This window comes from Pleuronectes platessa, chromosome 20 (assembly GCF_947347685.1).
Source record: "Pleuronectes platessa chromosome 20, fPlePla1.1, whole genome shotgun sequence".
NCBI lineage: Eukaryota > Metazoa > Chordata > Actinopteri > Pleuronectiformes > Pleuronectidae > Pleuronectes > Pleuronectes platessa.
In genome coordinates this window covers 11,032,060-11,057,411 of record NC_070645.1, presented here as the reverse complement: position 1 = coordinate 11,057,411, position 25,352 = coordinate 11,032,060, and the positions used below count along the sequence as shown (strand labels likewise).

Below are 25,352 nucleotides of genomic sequence, written 5' to 3'. Positions count from 1 at the left end.
GTTTTTTTTCCTGGTGAGGAGAGATGAAGAGTGCACCGAGTACAAGGCTACCACCACCTCGAGAAGGAGGGGGGCAGTGTGTGGCTGCGAGAATAAGCGGAGAGACGTTCAAGGAGAGGGAGGGAGACTGAGACAAGTTCAGCACCGCGGACAGCGCACCGGAGCACCGGGCGGCAGGAGCCACTCCAGTGGATTCGAGTCATGGCTCCTTGAAGCGCAGGAGCCCGAGCTGTGCCACGTCGACGCACGCGGACACACACACACGCGCGCGCGCGCGGGGCTGGAGACACGGCTGGACGTTTTTGTTGTTGTTTGGTCTCAGTTGGGAATCGCCAAAAAGGAGCCGAGAGAGCTGCATAGAGCTGTGCGTGTGTCTGCGCGATTCTTACATCATTTCTTCATTGGAGAGAGAGAGAGAGAGAGTCAGAGAGACATACATAAAGAGATACAGGAGAGAGAGAGAGAGAGAGAGAGAGAGAGAGAGAGAGAGAGAGAGAGAGAGAGAGAGAGAGAGAGAGAGCAGTGGAGATAGAGAGAGAGAGCAGGGGAGATAGAGGGAGAGAGAGAGCGAGAGAGGAGGGGAGTGTGTGCAGCCTGTCTCCTATCTGCCAGTCCTCAGCTGCGAAGCGAGTCAGACGGAGCCACTGGCACAGCCACCACTACCACCACTTCCACCACCACCACCACCCCGCAGTTCTTTTCTCCCCCTCCACGGCGTCTCCTCACCCCGCTGTGCTACTGCGTCCTCACCGGCCCGCGAACATGCCCCGGCACCGTCCTGCCCAGGGAATGGCGTTGTTACTGCCGGTCGCTTTGTGGATTTTCTGCCATGTCAACCCAGTGCACGGAGCTTTGCCAACATCCCGTAAGTTGTCTCATCTCATGTTTTGTTTTCAAAAGCGCTGATCGGACCTGGAATGTGGCGCGAGCATGGTCTCCGGAGCAGAGCGGTGCGCACGGAGGCGCGAGGCGGTGCGTGCACCGGCGGGGCTGCAGGTATCCCCGCGGTGCGCGGTGCCAGCTGGTGCTCTCTAGAGCTCACAGAGCCAGGCTGCACCGGGAGGAAAGGGGAGGAAAGGGGAGGAAAAGGGAGATGCAGGGAGCGAGCTGCCCTCTCTGAGTTTAGACCCAAATGTGTTAACTCTTCTGGATCTCTGGCCCGTGCACTCATGCTGGGGTTGTTATGCCCGATGGGTGATGGTGATCCAGGGGATTCCCAGGCTGAGTGTCTGTGTTTCAGTTGTTGGTTGCTGCTGCTTTTTTTGTGCTGTTGTCTTCCTTGGGCTGAGTCAATTTGACAGATGAAAAGTTTGCCACCATACCACAGATATGCTGCTGTTTCTGTTTCCAGCTCCTTTGGGGATCTTTTCAATCATTGATTATGATCATGTTAGAACATTGTATTCTGTTTTCACACCGTTGCCATTCAACCCCCCCCCCCCACACCCAAACAAAAAATCTAAAATACATGTCTTTGGTTTGTTGAAACCTCCGGATTTTGCAGGAGGGAGTTGTGCTGTAGTAATGGAAGCTTCACAGTAAAGTGACCCAGAGGCAAATTAAAGATTTTTTGATTTCTTATAGCCTATTGCGTGCACAGCCTGATGCAGGTTGCTGTATGCAATTTGAATTTTGATGAGTCCCTCCTCAATTACCAGATCTGGGCCTTGAGCCAACTTCTTTTTTTTATTTTGCATCAAACACTGGGAAAACTTGGAGGCAACTTCTGGAACTCAAATGATAAGCACACCAAGGAAGGAGTTTTATTGTGCGATTACAGCCTCGCACTTAAACCTTCAAACCTTCTGTGGATTATGTTTTTTTCTTTGTAAATTTACAATAGTGACAACTTGTCATTTTAATATCTAGAGTATGTTTACAACCTACTATAATATTGTCAAAGACGTATTCCCAGGGATTCAGAGCGGTTTATCCCATGTGCGCCTTTTTTGTCGCCTTCTTATTTAGTTCTCCTTCTTCCCCATATTTTTTTAAACCTATTAGCAGCCCGACAGTTTTACGCCTTAATGTGGTTTTAGTTATTCTAAAATAACCTTGTTCAAAGATCTATATATTTTTTTGATACCATCCACACTTGGTGCGATGTCATTCCGGTCCTGCTGACCTGGTAACTGAGCCAATTCGGGGGGCGTCGGTGTGAGTGATTCCTCCGGTGATCAGCGGAGCCTCATGGACGTGTCCGGGGACGCGCCTCATTAATCATCCCGCAGGACAGACAAACAGCGACGAGACGCTCCGGGCTGTGTGCGCGTGTGAGTGCGCGTGCAACACCCGTTTCCTCCGCGTGCGCGCTCTGCTGGTGCATGTCACACAGGGGAGCAAATAAGAGACGAGCTGGAGATGAGCTGCGCGTTTTCTTCCCCTCGTCAAAGCGGTGGCTCACCACAGCGACCTCTCAGCCGATAGGTGTCACAGCGGCGACACTATTTATAAAAGTGTATCGATCCCTTTATGGAAATGATCAGTCCTGCAGCAGCCCGTCAATGGGCCGCTGTGACGGGGTCAACGTCAGGTGTCCCTGGAGCAAGAGGACATTCAGTGTCTTGTTAGAGGACTGCTCCGCCGGGAGCTAATTGGCCGAGGCTGAGTCACAGACTTGGGATTTTAAAGCCAATAGACCTGTTGAGAGCCGGAGGGTCTAAATAATCAGCTCCTTGCATAATTGTATGGCAGAAAGAATGTATGGAAGAAAAAGGTCATGGTAATCTGCAGTATTGGATATGCATTTAATTAATCTTATGTGGTACATGTATTAGGTTTAAATCTAATGCATGTACCAAATATACCACTTTTTTATTAAAAAAATGGTGAACGGTCTGTATTCATAGTGTTATATTTTAGTTAAAGAAAGAGAGAGGGATGCATATAGAGAGCTCATCTAGTCTTGATGACCACTCAAAGCGCCTCACTGTGCTGTTTTGCCATGCACCTGTGGTGGCTGTGGCTAAGGGGGCAGAGCGGTCGTCGACGGTTCGATCCCAGTCTTCCCCATCTGCATGCTGACGTGCCCTTGGGCAAAGTGCTACCCGTAGATGCACCGTGTGAAGGGCAAAAAAACGACTGTAAAAGTGCTTTGAGTGGACATCAAGACCAGAAGCACTTCATAAATACAGACCATTTACATTTATACAGTGCGTCGGTGTGCATCACTTTCTCTTTCACACCCGATAAACTCTTATCATAACAAACTTTATTTCACCTTTGGAACAGAGTAACAAGGTTCAAGATCAAACAGATTGAAGGCGAACAATCGAATACAATTTGAAGATCATCCAGCGATAGAGCACATCTGTCACACACTGCCGGCCCAGCTGTCAGGAGCAATGTGGGGTTCGCTATCTTGCCCAAGGACACTTAGGAACTCGGAGTGGGGGAGACTACTCTACCTCTTGAGCCTGAGCCACCACCAACACACGAAGGCTTTCCCTTTTTTTCATGTTTTCTATCCATAGCATTCTGACCTGCATTTCCCAAAAATAATAGAAAGGGACACAACAGGAATATCCCAGTGTGAAGAGGATTTGCAAGCGTGCGTGTGTGTGTGTGTGTGTGTGTGTGTGTGTGTGTGTGTGTGTGTGTGTGTGTGTGTGTGTGTGTGTGTGTGTGTGTGTATGTGTGTGTGTGTGTGTGTGTGTGTGTGTGTGTGTGCGTGTGTGTGTGTGTGCGAAAGAGAGAGAGAGAGATACAAACAGTATATTGAATTGGACCAGCCGCGCTGACTTTATCCCTCCGCGGGGACCAGATGTGAAACACTCGGGGGAGCAGACAATGTCATTGTGACCAATGGTCTGAGGCATGAACCAAAAAAGATTAACATTTCCATCCTACCGGGGCAGACACACACTCGCACACTAAAAGTCAATGGACTGCTTGACCCGCCGACTGCGCGGAGTCTCCCGAGTGCGCACTGAAAATGCTGAGGTGTGTGTGCACCAATGTAAAGAAGCAAGAGAGAGAGAGAGAGAGAGAGCGCAGTAAAGTGAGATTTAAGCCTGTATGCCCTTTTTGTATATGATTTGCGTGCATTTGCATGTTCACGTTTATATTCATGCATGCATGGTTCCCACAAGTGATTTGTATGTTGAGCTGTAATCCAAGGATTTTTCTCCTACGCAAACCCGGCCTGGAGCGTCAGTTTTATGCTGAATTCCTGCATCGTTTAATTGGTTAGCACAGGGGTGTCAACTGCGGAAGATGTGTCACCAACAAAACGAGATGAACGCGCACAATAGCGTATAAAAGAACACTCGCCAACTCATGAGCACAAAGGTGAATGCACGGGCACAGATGCTCACGCAAGGGGGAGAAAGGAGGTCTTTGTCCTTGTTGCTCCTCAGCTAGATGCTCTAATGAGTTGTCACTAATATGGAAATCTGCTATCGTTTGCAGTGTTTTTGAGCTGAGGTCTCTCATCACCTACTGCACCATGATATCTCCTAATCATGAGGACATTCATTTCCCCATCTGCAATGCAAATTAACATGTTTCTCTGATTAAGACGCTTCACACAGAACATCTCAGACAGGGATATCAGCTGTAATGCGACTGTAAACGAAGTGCACTCTACACAAGTTGTTTTTAAAAATTTGATGACACACTTTAACCTCCTTGTTCGAGCTCTTCCTCCCTGCTTTGCACCGCTGCTCTTTATCGCTCTCTGCGGGGACGGAGAGGCTTTCAATATTTAACATTTTCCCGCAACCCACACGTGTGAAAAGTGAAGAATGTGCCTTTAAGTCACAGTGACACCGTGGGTGGCTAAATGGAATGCCCCGAGAGCCTGTCTGATATAGAATCAGATTAGCCTTTTTCTCATCTCATTAAGTATGTCAGGTCATTTGACACAGACATCAGTCTGGTTGCACCTCCAGGGCGACGCAGGGCAAGACAGGGTTTCCTGTTCGTCAGCGTTATTAATTATAGGCGACGCCGTGGGAAGCTAAATGAAGGTAGTTACGTCCTGTGGCCAACACAGATGGTCTTGGGTGAGTCGTAGGTCACATTATTGTATATGACCATAAAGGCAGATTTCTGGGTTAGCGGTTAAGTTAAGGATAAGGTGAAACACGTTTTAGCGGTTGGGGAGTGTTAAACCATCTCGATGACTCCCCCTGCCTCGTCCTCGACTAGGCACATGAAATGGGAGAGCCAAAGGTAATGCACTGGTCAGTACACTTCAGTCAACTCCCCAGTTCCATATCACCAACACACCCAATATATCTCTGACTCACAGGGCCGGCCTACAAGGTTTGATCCAGAGCAAACTGTCCAACTTATTATTCATATGTGATGTGGGCTATGATTTAAAGTCTGATCTACACTCCTGTTTGGAGTTTAGTCCCAATTTATCATCATTTATTTAATCAGCAACAGGCCTCGTGGGGACCTACCTATCAGGTTAAACATCTTATCTGAGGTCCTGGTTAGGGGTAAGACTGGAATTTAGATGACAGCTCAGTGTTTTGTGGATTCAAACACTTCAGCCACCCCTCCGTCCCCATTCTGGTGAGTAGATAATGAGTGCATTCTCATTTTTGGGTGAACTACCCCTTTAACGTTTGGTGGGGTGATGTCCTAGGAAGGAGATCTGCCCAAATGTGTTTGTGCGTCTGTGAACACTCACATTAGGAGGTGGTTATAATAGGATTGTAGCTGGAGGGAGCAGACTGGTTTGGCTCAGATTAGATCAGCTCAGTGTGTTTAGCTATGTTTGGCCCCTGTGCATCTCGAAGTGTGCACCTGCCTGTGGTTTGGGCGTGTGTGTGTGTCTGTGTGTGTGGCAGGGGGGTGCGTTTGTATGTGTGTGTGTCCACATTAGCGGTTTTATCATCCATTGAGACAAGTGAGTCAGAGCGAGGAAAAAAGGGTTTAGATGTTAATTGCGCTGCAATTTCTCTCTTCCGCCCTGTCCATGTCTGTCCATACCGCTCTCCTCCTCCTGCCTTTTTCTCAACAATCGCTTCTTTCTACTTCCTGTTTTTTCAGCAAATCTCCCTCCGCTCTTCCTGTCTGTCTTTCTGGCTTCTGTTCATTGATTCCCACTCTTTCATCCGCCGACTCAGACGTGTTTCTCTCATCCTCTCATTCAGTTTTTGTACCTCCAGCCTCCTGCCCTTTCTCTTGTGCCTAAGTATCTCTAATTCTCTCTATCCCTTCTTGGCTTTCCTCTCTGGTTTTATCATCTGGCCATAATCACTCCCCTCCTCCCTGGTACTTTCTTCTATTCTTTTTATTTTTTTCATCCACCCAATCTCTCCCCTCACAATCTGTCCCCTCTCCTCTCATGCCTGATTGCAAATATGCTTGAGTAAAAAAAAAGTCCCCACGAGCCACTTTTCAAGGGAGTGGGGATGCATCTGTTTTCATGCTCATGCAAACTCTCAGTTCGACGCCTGCTTTGTGCGTGTGTGTTTCTATGTGTGTAGCAGCCAGATTGTCGTGGATCGCAGCTAGACGCACACACAGCCACACTGCGTTCTCCTCTTCTGGTTTCATATTGCTCTTAAATGTTGCTTGCTCCATCAGTGCATAAATATTTTACCTGACAAAAACTTCATCACAGTGCTTTTAGGAGGAAAATACTTATTCATAATTCTGAAAGCACTTTATTTAATAGCACAAGGAATCAGAATTGCATAATGCCACAGCAGCCCATAATAAACGCATGTGAATTTGACTTTAATTTCACTTTTACAGCACAAAGAGGCTTTTAACCGATTTTTATGATAAAGGTCATAGATTGCACGTATAAAAAAATTCTAATAGTAAGAAATGCATTGTCATAGCCACCAAGACTGCCCCCCACCCACCCACCCCACCCCCTTTCACTTAAAGCTTGAGTCTCCTTGAAGAATTGAGAATTTTCTCTTGTAAGTGAATGCTACAGTGGGGCTATCTATGGTTCATCTTGGGAGCGAAGCCACAGTGATACAAATGTACACTGACAAGTCATGCAGCGTAATTCCCTTAACGATGGCAGTAACGTAGCATGTACACACTCCCAAACACACACACACACACACACACACACACACACACACCATGCATCTCGCACAGAGGACCGTCTTTTTCCCCTCTTTTCTCGTATGTCCTCCTCTGCAACACACACACACACACACAGACACAGAAGGTCAGTGGATGTTACTGATTTAACATGCATTCATTGAAAATAAAATGTATGCATAATGAGGACTTTAGTAATTGTTTAAATCTGCATCTGTAGGTTTACTCTGACACACATTCAAAGAGTGGTCTCAGGGTTAGTAGGCTACCTGGTTAGAAGTAGGTTCAGTTAATGTTGGACCAACAGGCAGCGTGAGAGAGCCATGAGGGGCACGAGCACGCATGAATATTAAAAGTCACTTAAAAAGTTCCTCATTAAAACCATTATTGATTAGTTAAACTCCCACCATAAAAGGAATCAATAAATTAGTCAAAAAATAATTACTGAGGGTAATTAAAAAAAAAAAACTCACAGTTGGGGTTAGTGTGATGGTTAAGGTCTTTGTAACGGGGATGTAAAGGATGTCCGTGTCCTTGCAAAGATTGAAAAACCCACATGTGTGTGTGTGCGTGTGTTAGTGTGTGTGTGTGTTTTTCTGCACACATGGGGGATCTCAGAGTTATTCTTGTGTAATGTGTTCTCATTAGAACCTGTCACAATCTGTCCTCCTCGTTAGACAAGGGTCTCTGAGAAGGGGGGGGGGGGGGAGAAAGGAAGAAAGAAGGACAAGATAGGCGGTCGCATTGTATCAGAAAGGAGACAACGATGAGGAGAGACAGCGGGAGGAGAGATGATCAGATGGCTGGAGTTGTCTTTGATACCTCGTCATTCCAGATCACTGATGTTTTTGGAAATCAGTGACAGCGTTTGCATCAGTTGGAGGATAGACCGAGCCGTGGCAAGCGAGTGTGCGGATGATACACACGTAGAAAACACACGGACAAAGATGTCAACAGAGTCAGAGGTGATATGAGCCGACGACCTGATCTACGCAGCAGAGTTAATACATCACTTCCTGCCTCTGACTGCTGCTCCAGCTCTTCGCCTCAATAATGCGGCGGATTTGTTGCTGTCGTGAACTCGTCCGTGCAAGAAAAAACCTCCCGCTGCGTTGTGCGTGCGTGTCTGTGGGTAAACTCCGTAGCCAATTAGAGGGAGAGAGAGTGACACGGCTGCGGTCTCCACCTGAAACTGCAGAAAGCGGAGTTGGAATCTTCTTCGTTTAGCCCTGATTGGACCTGTTTAATCACTGAGAGGGAACTAATTGACGGGGTGTAACAACCGGCCTGAGATTGATCCTGGGAGAGTGCCAGGATTGAGCTGCACCAGGGTTAAGGCGGAGTGAGCGGCTAAGAGCAGTGCACTCTAAGTGAATCTGACCCCCACACCCTCATTCAGTGTCAAAACACCGGTGTCGAGAGCTGCACCTCCGTCAGCAGCAGGGAGAATGTTAACACACACACACACACACACACACACACACACGACTCCGGTGGTACTAGATCCCTTGTACATGCTCCAGTGCCGGAGGGCATCGGTGTGAGAGGCTTGTTTGGTGTCGAGCAAACAATGCCGACATGACCCCCCAGCGGCATCCCACCCACGCATATACGTGTGTGTGTGTATGTGTGTGTGTGGTGTGTGTGTGTGCCAGTTGTGTTCAGGGACCAAATCCGAGGCTCTGTCACGGTTTGCAAACATTTTAACACAGGAGAGAGGTGTTCCAACGAGTGACTGGAAATCTATACCAGCACCCAGGCCCTTCTGTTACATGGTAGAATACTAATGTATCACTGTTTGTTTTAATTGTTATTGATAATAAACTATAGATTTAATTGAAAAAAATGCACAGCATGTTTCAATTACAGCGGCATATTAGTGCTGTAGCACACATGACATTTTGTGCCATCAGCTGTTTTAAAACGGGACCTCTCATCAGTCACCAATTGACTTCATATCTTGACTTATTTCCTTGGTGGCTGTTTAGAGTTTGACTTCCTCCTGGAGGCAGTGAACTCATCTGTGGTTTGTTTTAGAATGGCTTTTTTTTTTTTTTTTTATATAATTAAAGCTTTGTTTTCCCAAACCAAGGGTAGCAAAAATTGTGGTACTTCCAGTCTATGCAAGCTTTCCAAAATATGTGACATGAATCCTAAAAGTCAGGTGATAATCAGAGCGATGTCATTGTAACGTCCGCCAAGGAGGATATGTTTTCATCTGTGTTTGTTTTTCAGTTAGTTAGCAGGACTACTGGACGGATTACCATGAAACTTGGTGGAAAGATCTATGGGTTAGGGAAAAACCCATTTGATGTTGGTGCGGATGCAGAAGATTCTTTCCTGTACTTTCTTTAACAGTGCTGCATTTTTTATGTTTTCCCCAATTTCCCAGGGAAGATTTCAAGGATCTTGATGAAAAAAATTTAACTATGAGAGTTTGCAGCTTGGTGCAGATCCATTAAATATCCTGATGCAGTAAATTGAGGGGACTGTTCATGGAGGTGTGCTCTCTGCTGAGTGACATTCTAGACTGCTTCACATAAACCACGGTCTCACTACAAGCTTGATATCAGACATCTAAATTCTGATTTGTCACAGATGTCAACAATCGGTGGAAGGGGAGACGCTGGGTCTTTGCGGAACATGTTAGATTACCTAAAGGAATTTCTAATACATGGAAGTGGAAACCACTAATTAATCATACATGCATTTTTAATGTATAGTGAGTACATTACACAGGGAGTGCAGGGCTTTAATGAGACTTTGAGCTATAATTACATTAACTAATTAGTTATTGCTCATGTAAAAATAAGCAGCACACATTACCAAGTCATTAGCCGAGAGTGATCGAGCAGGAGAAGGCTGTGTTTCTTGAATTACATGGAGATGCATTGAGGTCGTGGTCGCAGCAGAATTTGAACTGTTGCTCTTGCTTGACTCCGTCTGTGAGTTTAACCTATATTCTGCAACATTAACCCTTTGAGCTGCACATGCCGGATGGGCAACATGATGAATCAAGGGATTACACATTAAACACCACTGCACAACAGCTGTTTGACTGCCCCCCCCCCCCCCCCCCCAACACACACACACAAAGCTTCACTGATGCTAAGTCCCGCTACATCTGTGTCTTCCACTTTTTTTCCCTCCATACATATTATTGTAAAAAATTGCGCGTTTAATTTTATGAGCAGCCGAGTGTGTGTGTGTGTAGGTGTAGGTGTGTGTTTGTGTGTGTGTGTGTTTGTGTTTGCCCGACGGTGCAGCACCTCTGTCAAATTGGATGTTGGAAATCTAACCACTAGCTCATGTGGAAGCATGCAGTGGGAAAGGGCATTGTGCCACCACTAAGACAAATGTTGTTATTACGCTCTGCCTTTGCATTCAATTTGTTTCTTAAGCCGCTTGAATACCCAATTTACAGGCCAAGATTAAGTGAATTAATCTTTGGGCCACTTCCATTGAAAAAACATTCCTCCTTTTGCTTGTCTTTAGAGTCCTTAGAGGAAAAATACTATATCCATACTATTGTGTGTGTGTGTGTGTGTGTGTGTGTGTGTGTGTGTCTGTGTGTCTGTGTGTGTGTGTGTCTGTGAAGTGAAACTACAGTGTATGCTTGTGCAGGCCCTGACTGTACACATGACTTGGTTTGTTTATACCTTCAAAAGTATGTTGAATTAAAGAGCAGGAAAAAATAGAGGAAAATAAACTCAGACGGCAAACTAGAAATCAGAATACATTTTTATTTAGGGTAAATGAGTCCGTCTCAGCTGTCAATCAAGACGTTTTTGTTGCATGAAATAACTCAAACCAACATTTGCACTTGAACATGCATCAGTATGATAAGAGAAAAACTAAAAAATAACAGAAAATAACCCCAAATGACACAAACTATCTTTGAGAAATATATTTGGTTTACACTTTTCCTTCCACTAGCATGGAGCGGGGCGGTTTGATGATCTGTTTTGCCGCCATCGATTTTGGTGCGCTGTCATGTTGTTGGTGTTCATTCATAGCGCATGTGCGTGTGTGGCTTGGTTGAGGGGTTAGAGAGTTGCCTCCAATAACCACATTGTCGTATATAAAACCACATACCAACAATATACAATCAGGGTTTAATATGAAATTAAAGAAATTTGATTATTGGGGGATTTTGCCTGATTTCTGAACGCCACCGGCTCCACAATCGTCGAGCAGGAACGGCAACAGCTCCGTTAGATTTCAGCTTTAGTCGTGACCGTGGGACACACTGGAGAGATTTGTTGTCTGATCTGAGAGACCTGTGTCAGTCTGTGTTCCCTGTGTATAGCAGAAGGTGGGTGTGTTTGTGTGTGTTGACGTGATTGCTTGTGAGATAAAAAAATAAAAAGAATAGCTTTGTGTGTGTACACAAGTGGAAAAGGGAAGAAAAGAGAGTTGAGGCTGGATGTGGATGCGCTTTGTTAGCTCTGGTTGAAGGTGTTGCTTCAGCGTGAGCTAGGCTAGTCAGACAGGGCTCAGCGCTTCTTCTTTAAACCTTCCTTTCACCTGCCTTCTCTCGACCTTCCTCTATTGTAGCTGTGTGTTTTATTCCCTGCTGCTTCCTTTGTCTTCCTCTCCCTCTCTTGGTCGTCATCTCTCATCTCTCGCCTACCTGGATTTCTCTCTTTTGTTCCTCACACTGTTTCATCCACCCAGGTTGCCCCTTACTCGTACACATTTCTTTCTTCTTTCCCTCTGTCTTACACAACGTTGTTTATGTCTTTTGGCACGGTGCTCTTCAATTCATACTTTCACCAATTTATTTTCCCTTCTGTATCCATTTTATCTCACTGTACCCACCTCCTCGGAATGTAGCTCTTACTTTCAGCTGTTTATGAAGTCAAGACAACAATGACAAAACATTGATGTGTGCGGAAGGCTATTATCCAAGTTCGAAAGAGATAAGTGTGAGGTTTGTGAAACCTTGAAATGCCTCTGTCTCTCTTCCCCTGTCTACGAATGCCACCATTATTATCACTGTTGCTTGAATCTTGGTGTCGTGACATTGATCCATGTTTTGACATTCAAACTTTTTGAGCAATTGGTTGTTGTTTGCGAAGATCAATTCCCCAAGTAGAATTCTTGTGTTGCTTGCATTTGATTAGTCAGTGATTGTTGTATCTACAATAACGTGTGCCAGCTGCTTAGACAGCTTCAGACCAACTATCACCATTGAACCAAAACAGGACACAGGCTATGCTTGTGAAGGAGTGAGTCGATTTTCAAAGTTCCTGAAAGGTTTTTGGTTACCAGGTCATGTTTCTCTGTTGGAGTATAGACGGCCCCCCCATGCAGTCAAGTCTGTTAATATGCTCTCCAGCAATGATTTGCGTTAATCCTGACCTTTCTGGAAGGAGGTCAAATTCTAATTAATATATGCTGTGTGAGTTTATTAACAATGAGCTGAATTCAGACCTGCTGAAACGGGCACAAAGACAATATTGAAGACAGCGGGCCAGCAGCGGATTGAGTTAGGTCAATCCTTTAGCAGCGCGGTTGATTAATTTGGAATTTCATTAAAGCCCCATTTAACTGGTCGTTAATGAGTGCTCACCATTGAAATTCGCAGCATGTGTCACATTTTCAAAACTGTCGACCTCAATGGAAATAATTGAGAATTATATTTAATAGACTTAACCTTTACAGTTGAACCCTAAAGGGGCTGGATGACCCTGTGCAGTATACCACTAGAGAGCCAGCCCTGCTACACCAGCGTGCTCGCAGTCCAACACGTGGACTCATCCAAACGTCCCTGTTTATTTCTCAGACAACCTTACAGCCTGTTCCACTCAGCACTGTCAGCTCCTGTATCTTCTTTTAGTTTTGGCTTGTCTCAGTATTCATCAATCTGTCCAAAGTGTGGTCTTAGTTTATAGATTACAATATAAACCTGATTTTCTGGCACTCTATTGTTAAAAACCTGCAATTAAACCAGCTAAACTGACTAACCAACTCTGCTTGAAAGTGTCCTTTCTGCTGTGGTGTTCCACAAGGGTCTATTCTCAGTCCCCTTAACATGTCAACCCCAGTCAATCAGACAAAGACTTAATTTCGATTTAAATTGGTATGTCAACAATACACAACTGTATATTCCTGTAAAGACGAGAATGTCCTGCCATTGTGAAACTAAGTATTGGAGGGGTAACCGTTTCCTGCAGATGAATGACTGTAAACGTGTAGCTACTCCCCCTGGCCCAACACTGGCCGCATTAACCGTCTAGCCTGGGTGTCTTATCTCGGTGTTATTTTCCACCCAGATTTGTCCTCTGACAGCTAGGACATTACAGTTTTGGAATTCTGCTTTGTACAACTGAGATATTTAACCAAGATAAGATCTGCGGAGCGCCCAAAAAAGGTCGTCCATGCTTTTTATCTTCTCCAGACAGGAGTTTTGCAATGTCACTTATTCTACAATCAGCTGGTGAAACATCCAAAGAGTACAGTTGATACGGAACTTGCCACAGGGATTAACACTTTTCTAGAGAAGCGTCCACATCACAGTAATCCGACCCTTTACTGATCTACTTGTGAAGGCTCCTGTGTATATCTCTGATCGACAAACACCTTGTGAGCCTTTGTTGAGATCTTCTGATAGGGTTCTACTATTGGTTCCAATTCAGGCTTTTACTGCCAGGATAAGAGAAATTTGTGTCATTCATCTTTTTACCATGAAGTGTTATTTTTAAATGATTATTTTTACTTAATAAATGCTCATCCTGTCAGCTGGCATCTATCAGAGTTGTCTAGAGATGAAATGCCGATGGTCAACGTGGAGGGGATTACATCAGGGCTGATCACAGATCAGTTTCAGCCCTTTAATCTCTGTCTGGGACGAACAGTGATGCTGACTGAGTTCATGGCAGAGAGGAACACACACACACTCAGACTGGAAACATCAAATCTGATTTATAGATTTATTTACCCAGACAGCACCCTGCCATGCCCCTGTACTTCAGCAGCTTGGGTGGCGGTTTGAATATGTAAGCATGCTGATTCCTACTCGTGTGGATCGCTCATGAGAATGAGTGTTTCAATAAGTGTGTGCACGTGGGTGTGTGCTTGCATGTAAACTTACCCATGTACATTATTCTAATTTCTCCATGTATATTTAAGTAAAGTGCACAATCACATACACACATTGTAGTTGTTCTGCTAAGGAGGTTGAAAAGTGTGCTATTGATTGACTGTGGGAGCAGAAGAGAGGTGAGAGCTCTTTGGCCTTCGTTGAATGACAAAGTGCAAAGTGTTGACATCAAATCTTCTATTGCAGAATATGAAGTTGCTGGAATCTCTGCATCAAGGTGTGTAGCCAAGTGTTGTCCCTGGTGGTCAGTGGCAGGTCACGGTTACTGGAAACGTGGCCAACAGTAATTTATTGCATGTCTTTGGTTATTCACTTATTCATATTAAAAATTGCTTGGCCCCATAAGCTGCTCTGTGAACGCAACGTCTCAGGAACACTTTCAGGGAATTTCTTCAAATTTGTCATAAACTGACTCATCTGAATAGTTTAGTCCCCTTTGCTGTGGGTCACGAGCCTGATTGACTTGAGTTAATTCGATTTTTGCTTTGTGTATTGGTGAGTATCAGGTCAACTCAAGTAAGTCAGTTCCCATTCAATACTTTACACAAAAACAAAATCTGAATAGAAAAACTGATTATTCACACGGTTTCTGTACCTTTTATAATAAGTCAATATGAATGTATCAGAATGGAATTGGCTTTTATTGTGTAAATGGGATGGTGCCCACATTTAGCTGACCTTAGTTTAATGAAGAGGATTTCAATGATGCCAGATGCAGTGGATGAAAGAATCCATTAAATTACATGGGAGCAATAGTCGGCGTTGAATAAAAGTTGTCATTGATTTGTCTCTTGAACAGATTCAAAGTCTGTATTCATTCAGTGAAACCAATTGTTTTTAACAGAAGAAGATTTAATCGCATTCTTAGCCCCAGTCTGCGCTTCTCTTTTCGTCTTCTGGTTTGCTCCAACTAAATCAGACGATCACATGTGCACTTTTTCCCTGCGGCTTGTAAGAAAGCATACACAAAAAACACAGGGGCACGTACACACACACACACACACAGACTCAGTGGGGTGGGCACTTTTGATCTTCCACTTGAAGGTGGGAGTGCGGCGGACAAGGGCAGTGGAAGTGTTGTGTTTAGTCAGAGTGTGTCAGCCAGCTAATGGACAGACCAGTCGAGGACTCTGCCTGAATGGGATTCCAAACCATTAGCAGCTCGCACACTCGAAAAGGTGGTAATGGGTGATCCTGTGAAAACACCCTAATGTGGAGTGTGTGAATGTTGGTGTGTGAATGTGAGTGTGTGCGTGTGTGTGTGTGTGTGTGCATCACAATAATATTTGTGCTGAAAATAGAATACCAGTGTCTTTTCTTGTTGTTTGTACCTGAAAACATCAATCAGACTGCACTAGTCTGACAGAGGGTTTTATTTTAGAAGGTCCTAAACATGCAGGTAATTGTGTGGGATCTATCTATGGGATCTATCTATCTATCTATCTACATTTGAATAGCAATTGTTACTATAAGGAACTTCATTAGCAGAACGGGTTTAGGTTTGAATCCTAGTTTCGCTGGGGCCTTTCTGTGTGATGTTCTCCTTTTATCAGCATGGGATTTCTCCCGGTGCTCCAGATTCCTCCAACTGTCCAAAGACATGCAGATTGACCTAACTTCATGCAGGTTGGAGCTAGGGTGAATGGAGAATCCACAGTAAATTGTCTGTGGGCGTGAATGTGAGGGAGAATGGATGTGGGCCCCGTGATAGGCTGGGGACATGGGTATACCTCGCCTCTCGCCCGATATTAGCTGGGAGAAGTACAGATAATGGATTGGTATTATATAGAGCTGGATTGTGGTAGAAGTGAAATTATAGTGGTGGCGTACTGAGCAACTAACTTTGCACCTTATTCATGCAATCAAAATAATCTAATAATTGTATAAGAACAAATTATTATTAATCAGATTGATGGCCACGACAATTTTCTAAAGCCATTGATGGTTCCTAGAGGATGAATCCCTTTGATTTTGGATCCCAAACTTTCCATCACCTGACGTTTGATGTAAAGCCATCATTCAGTCTGTTGATCCAATCATTTACAGATCCCTCCGATGTGTTTTTTTTCCTAGTGAGCTAATATTAGCAGGCAAACCTATACAGTAGATGGAGGGTAAAGACGTAGCTTCTGGCTTGGCTGTTGACTCTTTTGTCTTCAGGACACCAGTGATGTTTTGACGATCTTTCACTCGAGCACTTCTGCACCATGTCAGCATTTTACGCAAATTGCAGAAGTACATTCTTCTGAATTTTTCCTTTGTGATGTAAACTTTGATTTATACGCACTCTCAGCAGGGGGCTGGCTCCTCTTTTTCTTTTTATTCTATTTTTACACAGATCTTTGCGTCCATGCACCTGCAGAAGCAGTTTAATATAGCACACAGAAACATTGTTTAAAAAAGCTGGTTCAACCTTGTCACTGTTGGCTTACTGCAGCAATGTGATTTATTGAATGTCACTGTCCACTCTGCCTTGTACAGTAAATGCCACTGCTGTTGTTGCACCCTGATTTCACACCACATGCTGGTTCATGTGGGATATCTGGACATGAGTAACCATGTATCAATTAAAAGAATTAGCAGAATCTGCCTGTACCCACCAATGTCTGTCCCATGTCCTCTGACTCATATATATATATCCATTTGAATAGTCTATTATTGATAGCAGCTTATCCACAAGAATGCCTCGTACAGCAGCGACATGTCAATTGGCACCTCAATGATGCTTTTATCCAGAATGGCTTGAAAGGACAACAGCATGAGCAAGATGATATAATGGCATGAGAGGAACTTGCCTCAGTATGTATGAGGATAGTTCGAAGTGCACTCCCTTTTGTCTGCAACAACCCCCATAGTGCTCTTGAGCAAGACAATTGACCCCCAAGTCCTGGAGTAGATATTTGCAGCAGCTACTAGACTGACTGTGGTGAGCAGCTGTCAAACTTCTTACGTTTTCTTTTTTAGCCCTGTCACTTATTCGGCTGTTTCTGACAAGGTATTCAGTCACCACACATATTCAGCAAAATACAGCACATGTTTTAGAGTGGAGGAAATGTTCCATGCACTTTGGAAAGGATTGGACTTCCTTCACTTTCACTCAAAACCTAATGTTTTATTTATTCCCCCAAAATCCTTAATGTCCACACCATTCACTGCAGATAAAGACGACAGCTTCCTAAAACTGAAGCGAAATCATCTTGATTGCCCTCTGGTGGCAGCAGAAAAGATCAAAAACCCTGCCTCCTCCATGTTAGCACATGGGATATGAGCCAAACTAAAAAAGTCATGTTAAATAAATTTAGATATCAAATTGATGAATGTTTAAGTGTTCATTTCCACTTTATGATCCCATAACAATGCCTCTCCTATCCCTTTTCTTCAGTTCTGTTCCGTTCTGTTAACCTAGCGTAATATAATTATAGCCGACATGCTGTTACATAACTGACAGCTTTCTTTATAGTTTCATTGTCTACATTTGCAGAATATATCACAAGAGTGTTAATGAAAACATATGCTCCCCCCAATCTCCAAAGTGGTTTTAACCAGTGCTGTTTTAGCTTTGGGGTGGTAACTCAGGTCAAGGTATCGTCTTTTTAAGAATTTGTGGCTCTACTAATTGTCAACTAGCTAAATGCTAAGTTTTTAGAGTTTTTCTTTTCTTTTCTTTTACATATATCATTTCACATTTTGCAGCCACTTTAATCCTCAAACTAGAAACATACCAACATTCAACCTCTTTGGTGCTTTGGTCTAAATCACAGAAAGATAATGAATTCACATGATAAAAAAATTGCATTTTCAAAAGCCAATCAGGATGTCTTAAAACATTTATCTTCTATCTTAATATATTAAATACCTGCATCTAGAGACATTTTTTCTTTCAGTTTTTGCCCATTGCAGTGTTTGATAGAATTCAGTGATTCTTACACAAATGATGCCAGATTTTACTCGGGAGAAACAGTCCGTCAGCTAATCACTATGGTTCCTTTTAGGCCCACTGTGGGAATCCTGCTCTTAATTCAGCAGCAAAACACTTTTGTCAGACATATGCTGCTAAAGAACAGATCACAGGAGCCACAGAATGCAACGCGCAACCTTCTGATTGTGGAGCGCTTGTCATTATACCTAAGAGGAGCCATCTCAGTGTGCACTGTGGAGTAGTGATAAATGGAATGTGCTAAACCCACACTTTACACAATGTACAGTGTATAGGTGAGGTGGAGGTGAAGTAGGTTTTGTGGGGATGCACAGTACAATTTCTTCTTTGTTGCATGAACTTCTAGAAAAAAAAAGAACGCATTCACAGCAGAACTTCACGTTTAATAATAATTTAACCCATTGAACTGTTCCTTTCATAATCATTGGCTTTTAGATGTGAATTTAATAGTTGGGTCAACAAAATAGGTTCCTTTCTTCTCACAGAATTAACAGGCTCTGAATTATGAACAGTAAACAATGTATTTCAATACAAGGCCTTCATTATTAATGCATTTATATACGGTCCTTTGTTTTTGAGCACTTAATTGGTCGATAATTATGAGACTGCACACTCATCCAAAAAGCATTGTACACTAAACATCGTGGCAACCCGCTACCTGGCTGATCCTAAACCAGCTGTTTTGTTTGTTTGACAATCCTAAAGTAAGAATTAATACTTTATATTTCCGTCAGGTATCCTCGGGTATCGTGAGGCTTTCATCGGTAAATGCATTCCACCCAACACCATGTGAACATTTCTTCTTTTGTTTATGTGTTGTACAGTGGGAATGAAGCTTGTTCAAAACAACATTAGCATCAGAAAGAACCAACGTTTGCTGTGTAACCTCGGGTCACGGCATTCTCAAGAGTATTAGACTTCCTGCAATGGAACATCAATATGTTTTCTATCTGGGCCCCGTGTTTACAAGGATTAAGTCTATTTTGCACGGTGGCATGTGCCTTGATCGAGATGTATGTGTCCCACCGTCAATGCTACTATACAAATGTGTGTGTGTAGTATGTTATGCATTATCTCCTGCATGAAAGACGTCCACGAAACACTGTGATGGCTGTTGTGCACTGTATATAATAAGTAAAAGTGCTGCTGTGTACTTCCTTAAAGTCAAATTTCCCCCGAGAATAAATTCACACGGAGCCAACAAACTCACTGAATTTAGAGGAAAACAGAGAATCCTCTCATGGTTTTGGGTTTATTTTTCCTTTCCACCAGCGACACACATACCTCCTAAAATTTTTAACAAGAGAAAAGTTCCATTTCTGCATCGCCTCTGGTGGTTTGACAGTCAGTCCTGCTCCGATTGAGGGTCTAAGCTAGCTACAATTTGCCTTGCAACAGGGACTGGAAGAGGAGAAGTAATTTCGGTTTTGCTTACATCTGAATCAGTGACAGACATGTCAATCTCTGTCAAGGATTCAAATCTTCATCTCTGGAAAATCGGCCAGTAATATGAAAACAGTCCAAAAAAATAATATATCACCAACCCTGATTTATGGCTATTATATAGAAACTGCCAGTTGTTTTTTAATATAATGACCCTGGAGTTTAGAATTTATTGTTAGGAAATATATTGAGGACCAAACCATAAAATGTAAATATGAAACTAAAACAACCACACTCTTGATTTTGCCATCATTGTCTTGTATTTAGAACATTTTATGTCTTTCTTTATGCAAAACCAATTCTGAATATTACCATGGGTGCCATCTCTATAGATTCGAATATAACTCTCTACTATTATCTTCTTATTGCATAGAGCTGTAATGTAAAGTTCTATCAAGCAACTAGGCTGGACTTCAACTAAAAGTTTTGGGAAATGCACAAATTGCTTTGAGAACGCAGTGCTGGGGCTGAGACATGGCTGCCTACCCAAAACCCACACATACACACACGCACAATCCACACACTAATTAGCTTGCTGAAGCTAATTTATCTACATCGGCTAGCTTTGATCTATGACTCCAGTGGGAGCACTCGCACTTTTATGACAGAAATGACATATGAATTAGAGGCTTCTCGCCTCCGGATTTTCCAGGCGGCAGAGACCACGGCCGTCCTGGTGCCCAGACAGCTGGGGTTAAACTGGGTTTGAAGAGTGCAGTGGTACCAAGGCGTGTGAACCGCTGTCACAGGCGGCTGTTAAAGCAAGTGGTTCAAATGGTCAGTGTGTGTGTCTGTGTGTGTGTGTGTGTGAGAAAGAGAAGGGATGGGGAATGTCCCTGAATGGTTGAAACTTTGAGGTTTATGGGTTTATTTTTACCATACATTTGAGAATAAACACTAATGAGTGGTCACTTGTGGCGGGGGGGGGTGGCACTCACCTTAGTTAGGGTGTTCACTTTTTCAAATACATGTAGTTGTCGTGACCTATAAGATAAGATACATTTATTATCCCACACACATGCACGACATGCAAGGGGGGAAATTTGTTTTCTGCTATGACCCATCTGGTGTACACAGGAGGACACACAGAGCAGTGGGCAGCCATGCAGGGAGCCCCGGGGAGCAGGTGTTAGGGGAGTAAGGTGCCTTGCTCAGGGGCACTTAGACAGTGGGGTAGGGAAAGGCACTTTGACAGTGTGGAACAGATCCAGGTGTTGTCCAGGTTTTTTCGTTTTCACTCCGTGGATTCGAACCAGAGACCACCGTGGGATTTCCTGCCCACAGCACAACTTTCTGCCACTAGTCTGCATCAATGTTCCACTTTACAGTTTGAATATAGTTTCACTTTAAAGACATATCTTCGCAACATATGCTTTTGAGTAAAAGCTGGTTGAATGAGTGCAGGATTCCAGCAACAGTTCTACCTGTTTCTTTTTATTTGAAAGTAAAAATGACCACACTCGATGGAATGAATACTTTACTAGAAAAGTTTTGCCGAATGAGTAGAGGAGGCTCTGCAGAGGAGAATCAATGATCACTCTGTCTAACTCCTTCCCTCCGCCTTTTCAAAGTTGTGTTTTGTCCTGAGCCGGGCGGCTGCCGAGACCTCTCCCTGCACCCCCGCCAGGGCTGCGAACAAAATTTTATATGGCTGTAAATATTGATGCCCCGAGACGGGTTCAGGGGAACAAAACAGCTGCATGCTGCCGTACTGCAGGAGGAGGATAATGTGCTATGTGCAGGAACTATCAAGGCTGTTTGAAGCTTTGCCGAGCTTTCGCAGCACGAGGAGACCGTCTTTGTTGTAAGGAGAATGCAGCGTCTGGGGGTTTGTGCGAGAGTGCATCTTTGTGTGATGTGTTCTCTTTTTCCGCCGTGGTAACTATTAGAGAGACAGTTCTCCCAGACTCCCATTAATAACAAACGGGTGGCTATGGGTAGCACCTTTCCATCGAGGTTGTGTTTGTTAAATAATGTACCAAGTCAGCTAATTATGAATAATAGATCTCTCCCCCTCGTCGCTCTCCTCACTTCCCCTTCACCTTACAATGATTAAAATGCCCTCTGCCCGTCACTGCTCCTGTTCCCTCTCATTTTACATCTTTCATCTCTTTGTTTTTTTGGGTTGCTCTGACACTTCCTCCACCTCTTCCGCCCTCTGTCCTGGTTTCACTCACTTCAGCGCTGACTCATAACACTTCTTCTCCGGCTATAAGCGGCGCGTCCGTACTACCCACATGAGAGTGAATCAGACAGCTACGGTTTATGATACGATGAGATTGTTGTCGTCGCCATTATCCGCGCGAACATCACATCATGACTCAGCCGTGTTTTAGAGTTGAAAATCTTTATTCGTCTGAGCTTTGGTTTTCTTCCTCCTCAAACTTTGCTTCTTCGCTGATGATTCTCTCCTCTCATCAGACTCATCTCTCTTCACTAATTTCTCCCTGATTCCTCGGCTCGGCTCATTTTCTTTCAACCGCCTTTTTTTCGACAAAACCAAACAAAACCCAAACAAATTAATCCAAACGCTCATATTCACGGACCTTCCCAAAGACAGACACACACGCTGAGACACACAAGCTACATGCAGTAGCCAAGAAGTACAGAAGAGGAGAGAATGATGAAATATAAAGAGAATCTTCAGCCAGAGTTGATCGAGGCAGTTGAAACATGACTTACAAGTCACAGTAATACACACACACACATGCGGAACAGAGACCTTCGATAGTCTATTTTTGCACCCCCAAGCTCCAGTGCACTGCATAGATAAAGAGTAATGGAAAGAGCTAATAACAGTGTGGGTTAGAGTTGAGAGACAATAGTTACAGAGAGGCTCTGGCAGCGAGGCACAGCCATGCCTATACTTACAAAGGAAGTCTTATTTAGTGGATAATGTGACTTTTATTCTAAAAGGATAAAGTACATTCACTTTCTATGCTCTGTTTCTTTGTTTTCTCAAACTTCACTTCAATGACTATATGTACTTACTTCACTTTAGTATTTTAGATATTTAATATTTCATGAAGGACATCACCATAAACTGGTTCCTATACAGATTGCTTGTCCCCCATTGTCCCAAAAAGAGGCAGTAGCAGCTGTAATATATATAAATATAAATAACATATATTAACCTGTGAAATTTAATTTAAGGTCAAACTTGTGATGGAGATCCACACCAGTGAATATTATACTTGGTCCAGCTAAACACAATTAGACACCAGCGCCTTGATCCATGTTATCCCAAGCTCAAGAGCCTTTTGAAACATCACAGTTTACTTCATAAGCACCTCCAGGTTCTAGCCATGGAACTTGCATATTCCCATCTTTATAAGCTAGCCAGCAGGCTGGTGAGAAAGACATTACACCAGAAAACAAATTCCAGAGCTAATGATCCTCCATTTTCATTCTGGCACAGGAGGGACATTTTCGTGCTGACCATTGTTTTTAATTAAATTTCCCCTAGTTGTTTTAGATGAGAATGAGCACTAATGTATATTGTGTGTGCGGGAAAGTAACTCTGAATCCTTGGAATCCTTTGATTGTTTTTTTCCAGTAAGGGACAACAAAATAACGTTCAAGGAAGAAACCCACTCGCACTTTTAGTTTGATTTCTATTCATATACAAAGAGAGGTACTTAATGTGACGCTCTTCCTCCTACTACATAACCTTCTGAGGAAATTACACAAATCTAACCCATTAACTTGTCTTCTGAAAAGATATTAAGCCAAAACTGAGTCACTGTCTTGTCTTGAGAACAGATGTGAGAGAAAACCTGCACACAGATGTCAGGAATGTAGCATCCATATTTGCAACAGTGCAACATGTGCTGTGTTTTGAAGCCCAGAGCCATTAAACTTCCCCTTCTTTCTCTGCAGGCTGTCTAATGAGCCTGTGTTTGAAGTGCCTTCTTGTGTGTTTCGGAGCTTTCAGAGATTTATGTGTTTATCTGCCCACATTTCTGGATCAGTGTATGTGTATGTCTTCCTTTTTTTTTACGTCTGTGTACATTTCTGTGGGTGCGTGAGGCTTGCATCATGCTTTTATTTGCACACGGACACCCAGCTCTGGGTGTTCCAGTTGTATTATCATCTTAATGCTTGTTAGAGCAAATTGAGGGTGTGATGCTGTCATGCGTTGACACAATTTTCAGCAGGCGTAATCAAGAGGAGATCGATTTTATCCAAATAAAGCCTAAGGTTGCTGTTAGCGAAATCCACGCTTGAAGGGCTTGGAAATAATGAAGTAGCGCACGTGAGCGGAAAGGGAGACGTTTTGTATTCTATGGAGACTTTCGCCTGCGTCCTTCTTCCATTAACACGTTGAAGGATGGAGCTATTGTTTGCTCAGTGCCACAGGATCGCAGGTTTGAGGGCATTTTGTGACAAAGTGAAAGTGATCACCTGGTGACCCTAACCCTAACCCTCTAAATGCATCCTTTAAAGGCTGCATTTGGAGGCTAATTGCATCAAAACAGCAGGACTAGGATGTGCCATTTCCAAGGGTCCTTCAAATGCCGCCAACTAATGTGTCCCTCCATCTTAAAGAAACAAAGGCTCCCAGCTGTAGTGACGCCAATCATGGAAATCCTCTGTAGACCCGACCATCTCATTTCAGTCAGGCCTTCGTGGTCCAAGTGGGACATGAAGACCGCCTCCTTCACGGGGGCCGCCCAGACCAGGTTCTCCCAAGGAGTCGTCCCCTGAGTTGATTCACTTCTACTGTCAGACATTGCCCTTGTTGTCATTGTTACAATAATACACATGTGGTTGTGGTCAGGCTGACAGAATTGTACTGTTCAGGCACAAAAAAACACAAAGCTGAGGTTTGTGGTTTGGTTTAGAATAAGTGTAAACATCAGTAAGGTTGTTTGGTTGTCATGGTTACAACAATGAATATGCAGTGAAGATTCTGAAAGAGTTTCAGGTCAAAGAAATAAACAGAATATTGAATATACGAATACAGAACAGCAGTCCCTAATGTCTTGTCCATCCATCATCCATCCATCTCCCCAATCTGGAATATGTTACTCTTTACACTATTTACACTTTTAATCCATCTATCTATCTATCTATCTATCTAGCTATCTAGCTATCTATCTAGCTATCTAGCTATCTCTCTATCTCTCTATCTATCTATCTATCTATCTATCTATCTATCTCTCTATCTATATATCTATCTATCTATCTACTTTTTTTTGTTTGTTGAAGGTAGTAGTTATTATTGCTTAATAGTAGTAGTAGGAGGAGGAGGAGGAGGAGCATTGACAAAAGTTTGTTTTGACAGTGATCAAAAGAACTTGACAGGATCTCACAGTTTCCTCTGTAGTTGATCTGTTTGAACAACCTGTGAGTTCGCTCCATTCCAAGTCTTCCCCAGGTGTTGATACAACCAACAATTACCATAAGTTATTTGGGATAAATAATGGATTTCATCGTCAAAGTATAATCGAAGGCTCATGCCTCCCTGAGGCAATGGTTGAAGTATTTTGTTTCACTGGAACTACTCGTACAATAAGTTGTAAACCACAGGATCTGACTTCCTTTTTTCATTAGAATCCCACCTAGTATCTCCTGAGGGTTTTTTATAGACCGCACTTCTGTTTGGATAACCAGCTGTGTCTGCTAATTCTGGTTTGTGTGATTGCTTCCTTCCTGTGCTATATTCGGCAGCTTTGTTTGTTTGCACCTGTAGCATTCACACGTACCTCAAAACACATTTGTTAAAAAAAAGTGCTGTAGAGATCATTTTGGTATATCTTAATTTTGCTTACTTTAATCCATTTGGAGGACATGCTTCTCCAGTTCCAGTGACGAGTGCTCACAGCTCGGGCTCACAGAGCA

At 43.5% G+C, this 25,352-nt stretch overlaps 1 protein-coding gene across 1 annotated transcript in view; it reads left to right on the top strand.

Annotated features, from left to right (window-relative positions):
* Nucleotides 1-762: 762 nt before the first annotated feature.
* cntnap2a (contactin associated protein 2a) overlaps nucleotides 763-25,352 on the top strand; it is a 314,161-nt gene continuing 289,571 nt past the window's right edge. The window contains exon 1 of the mRNA XM_053412914.1: nucleotides 763-865. Within this exon, the coding sequence (XP_053268889.1) occupies nucleotides 763-865 (103 nt within the window). The remainder of the gene's footprint in view (nucleotides 866-25,352) is intronic.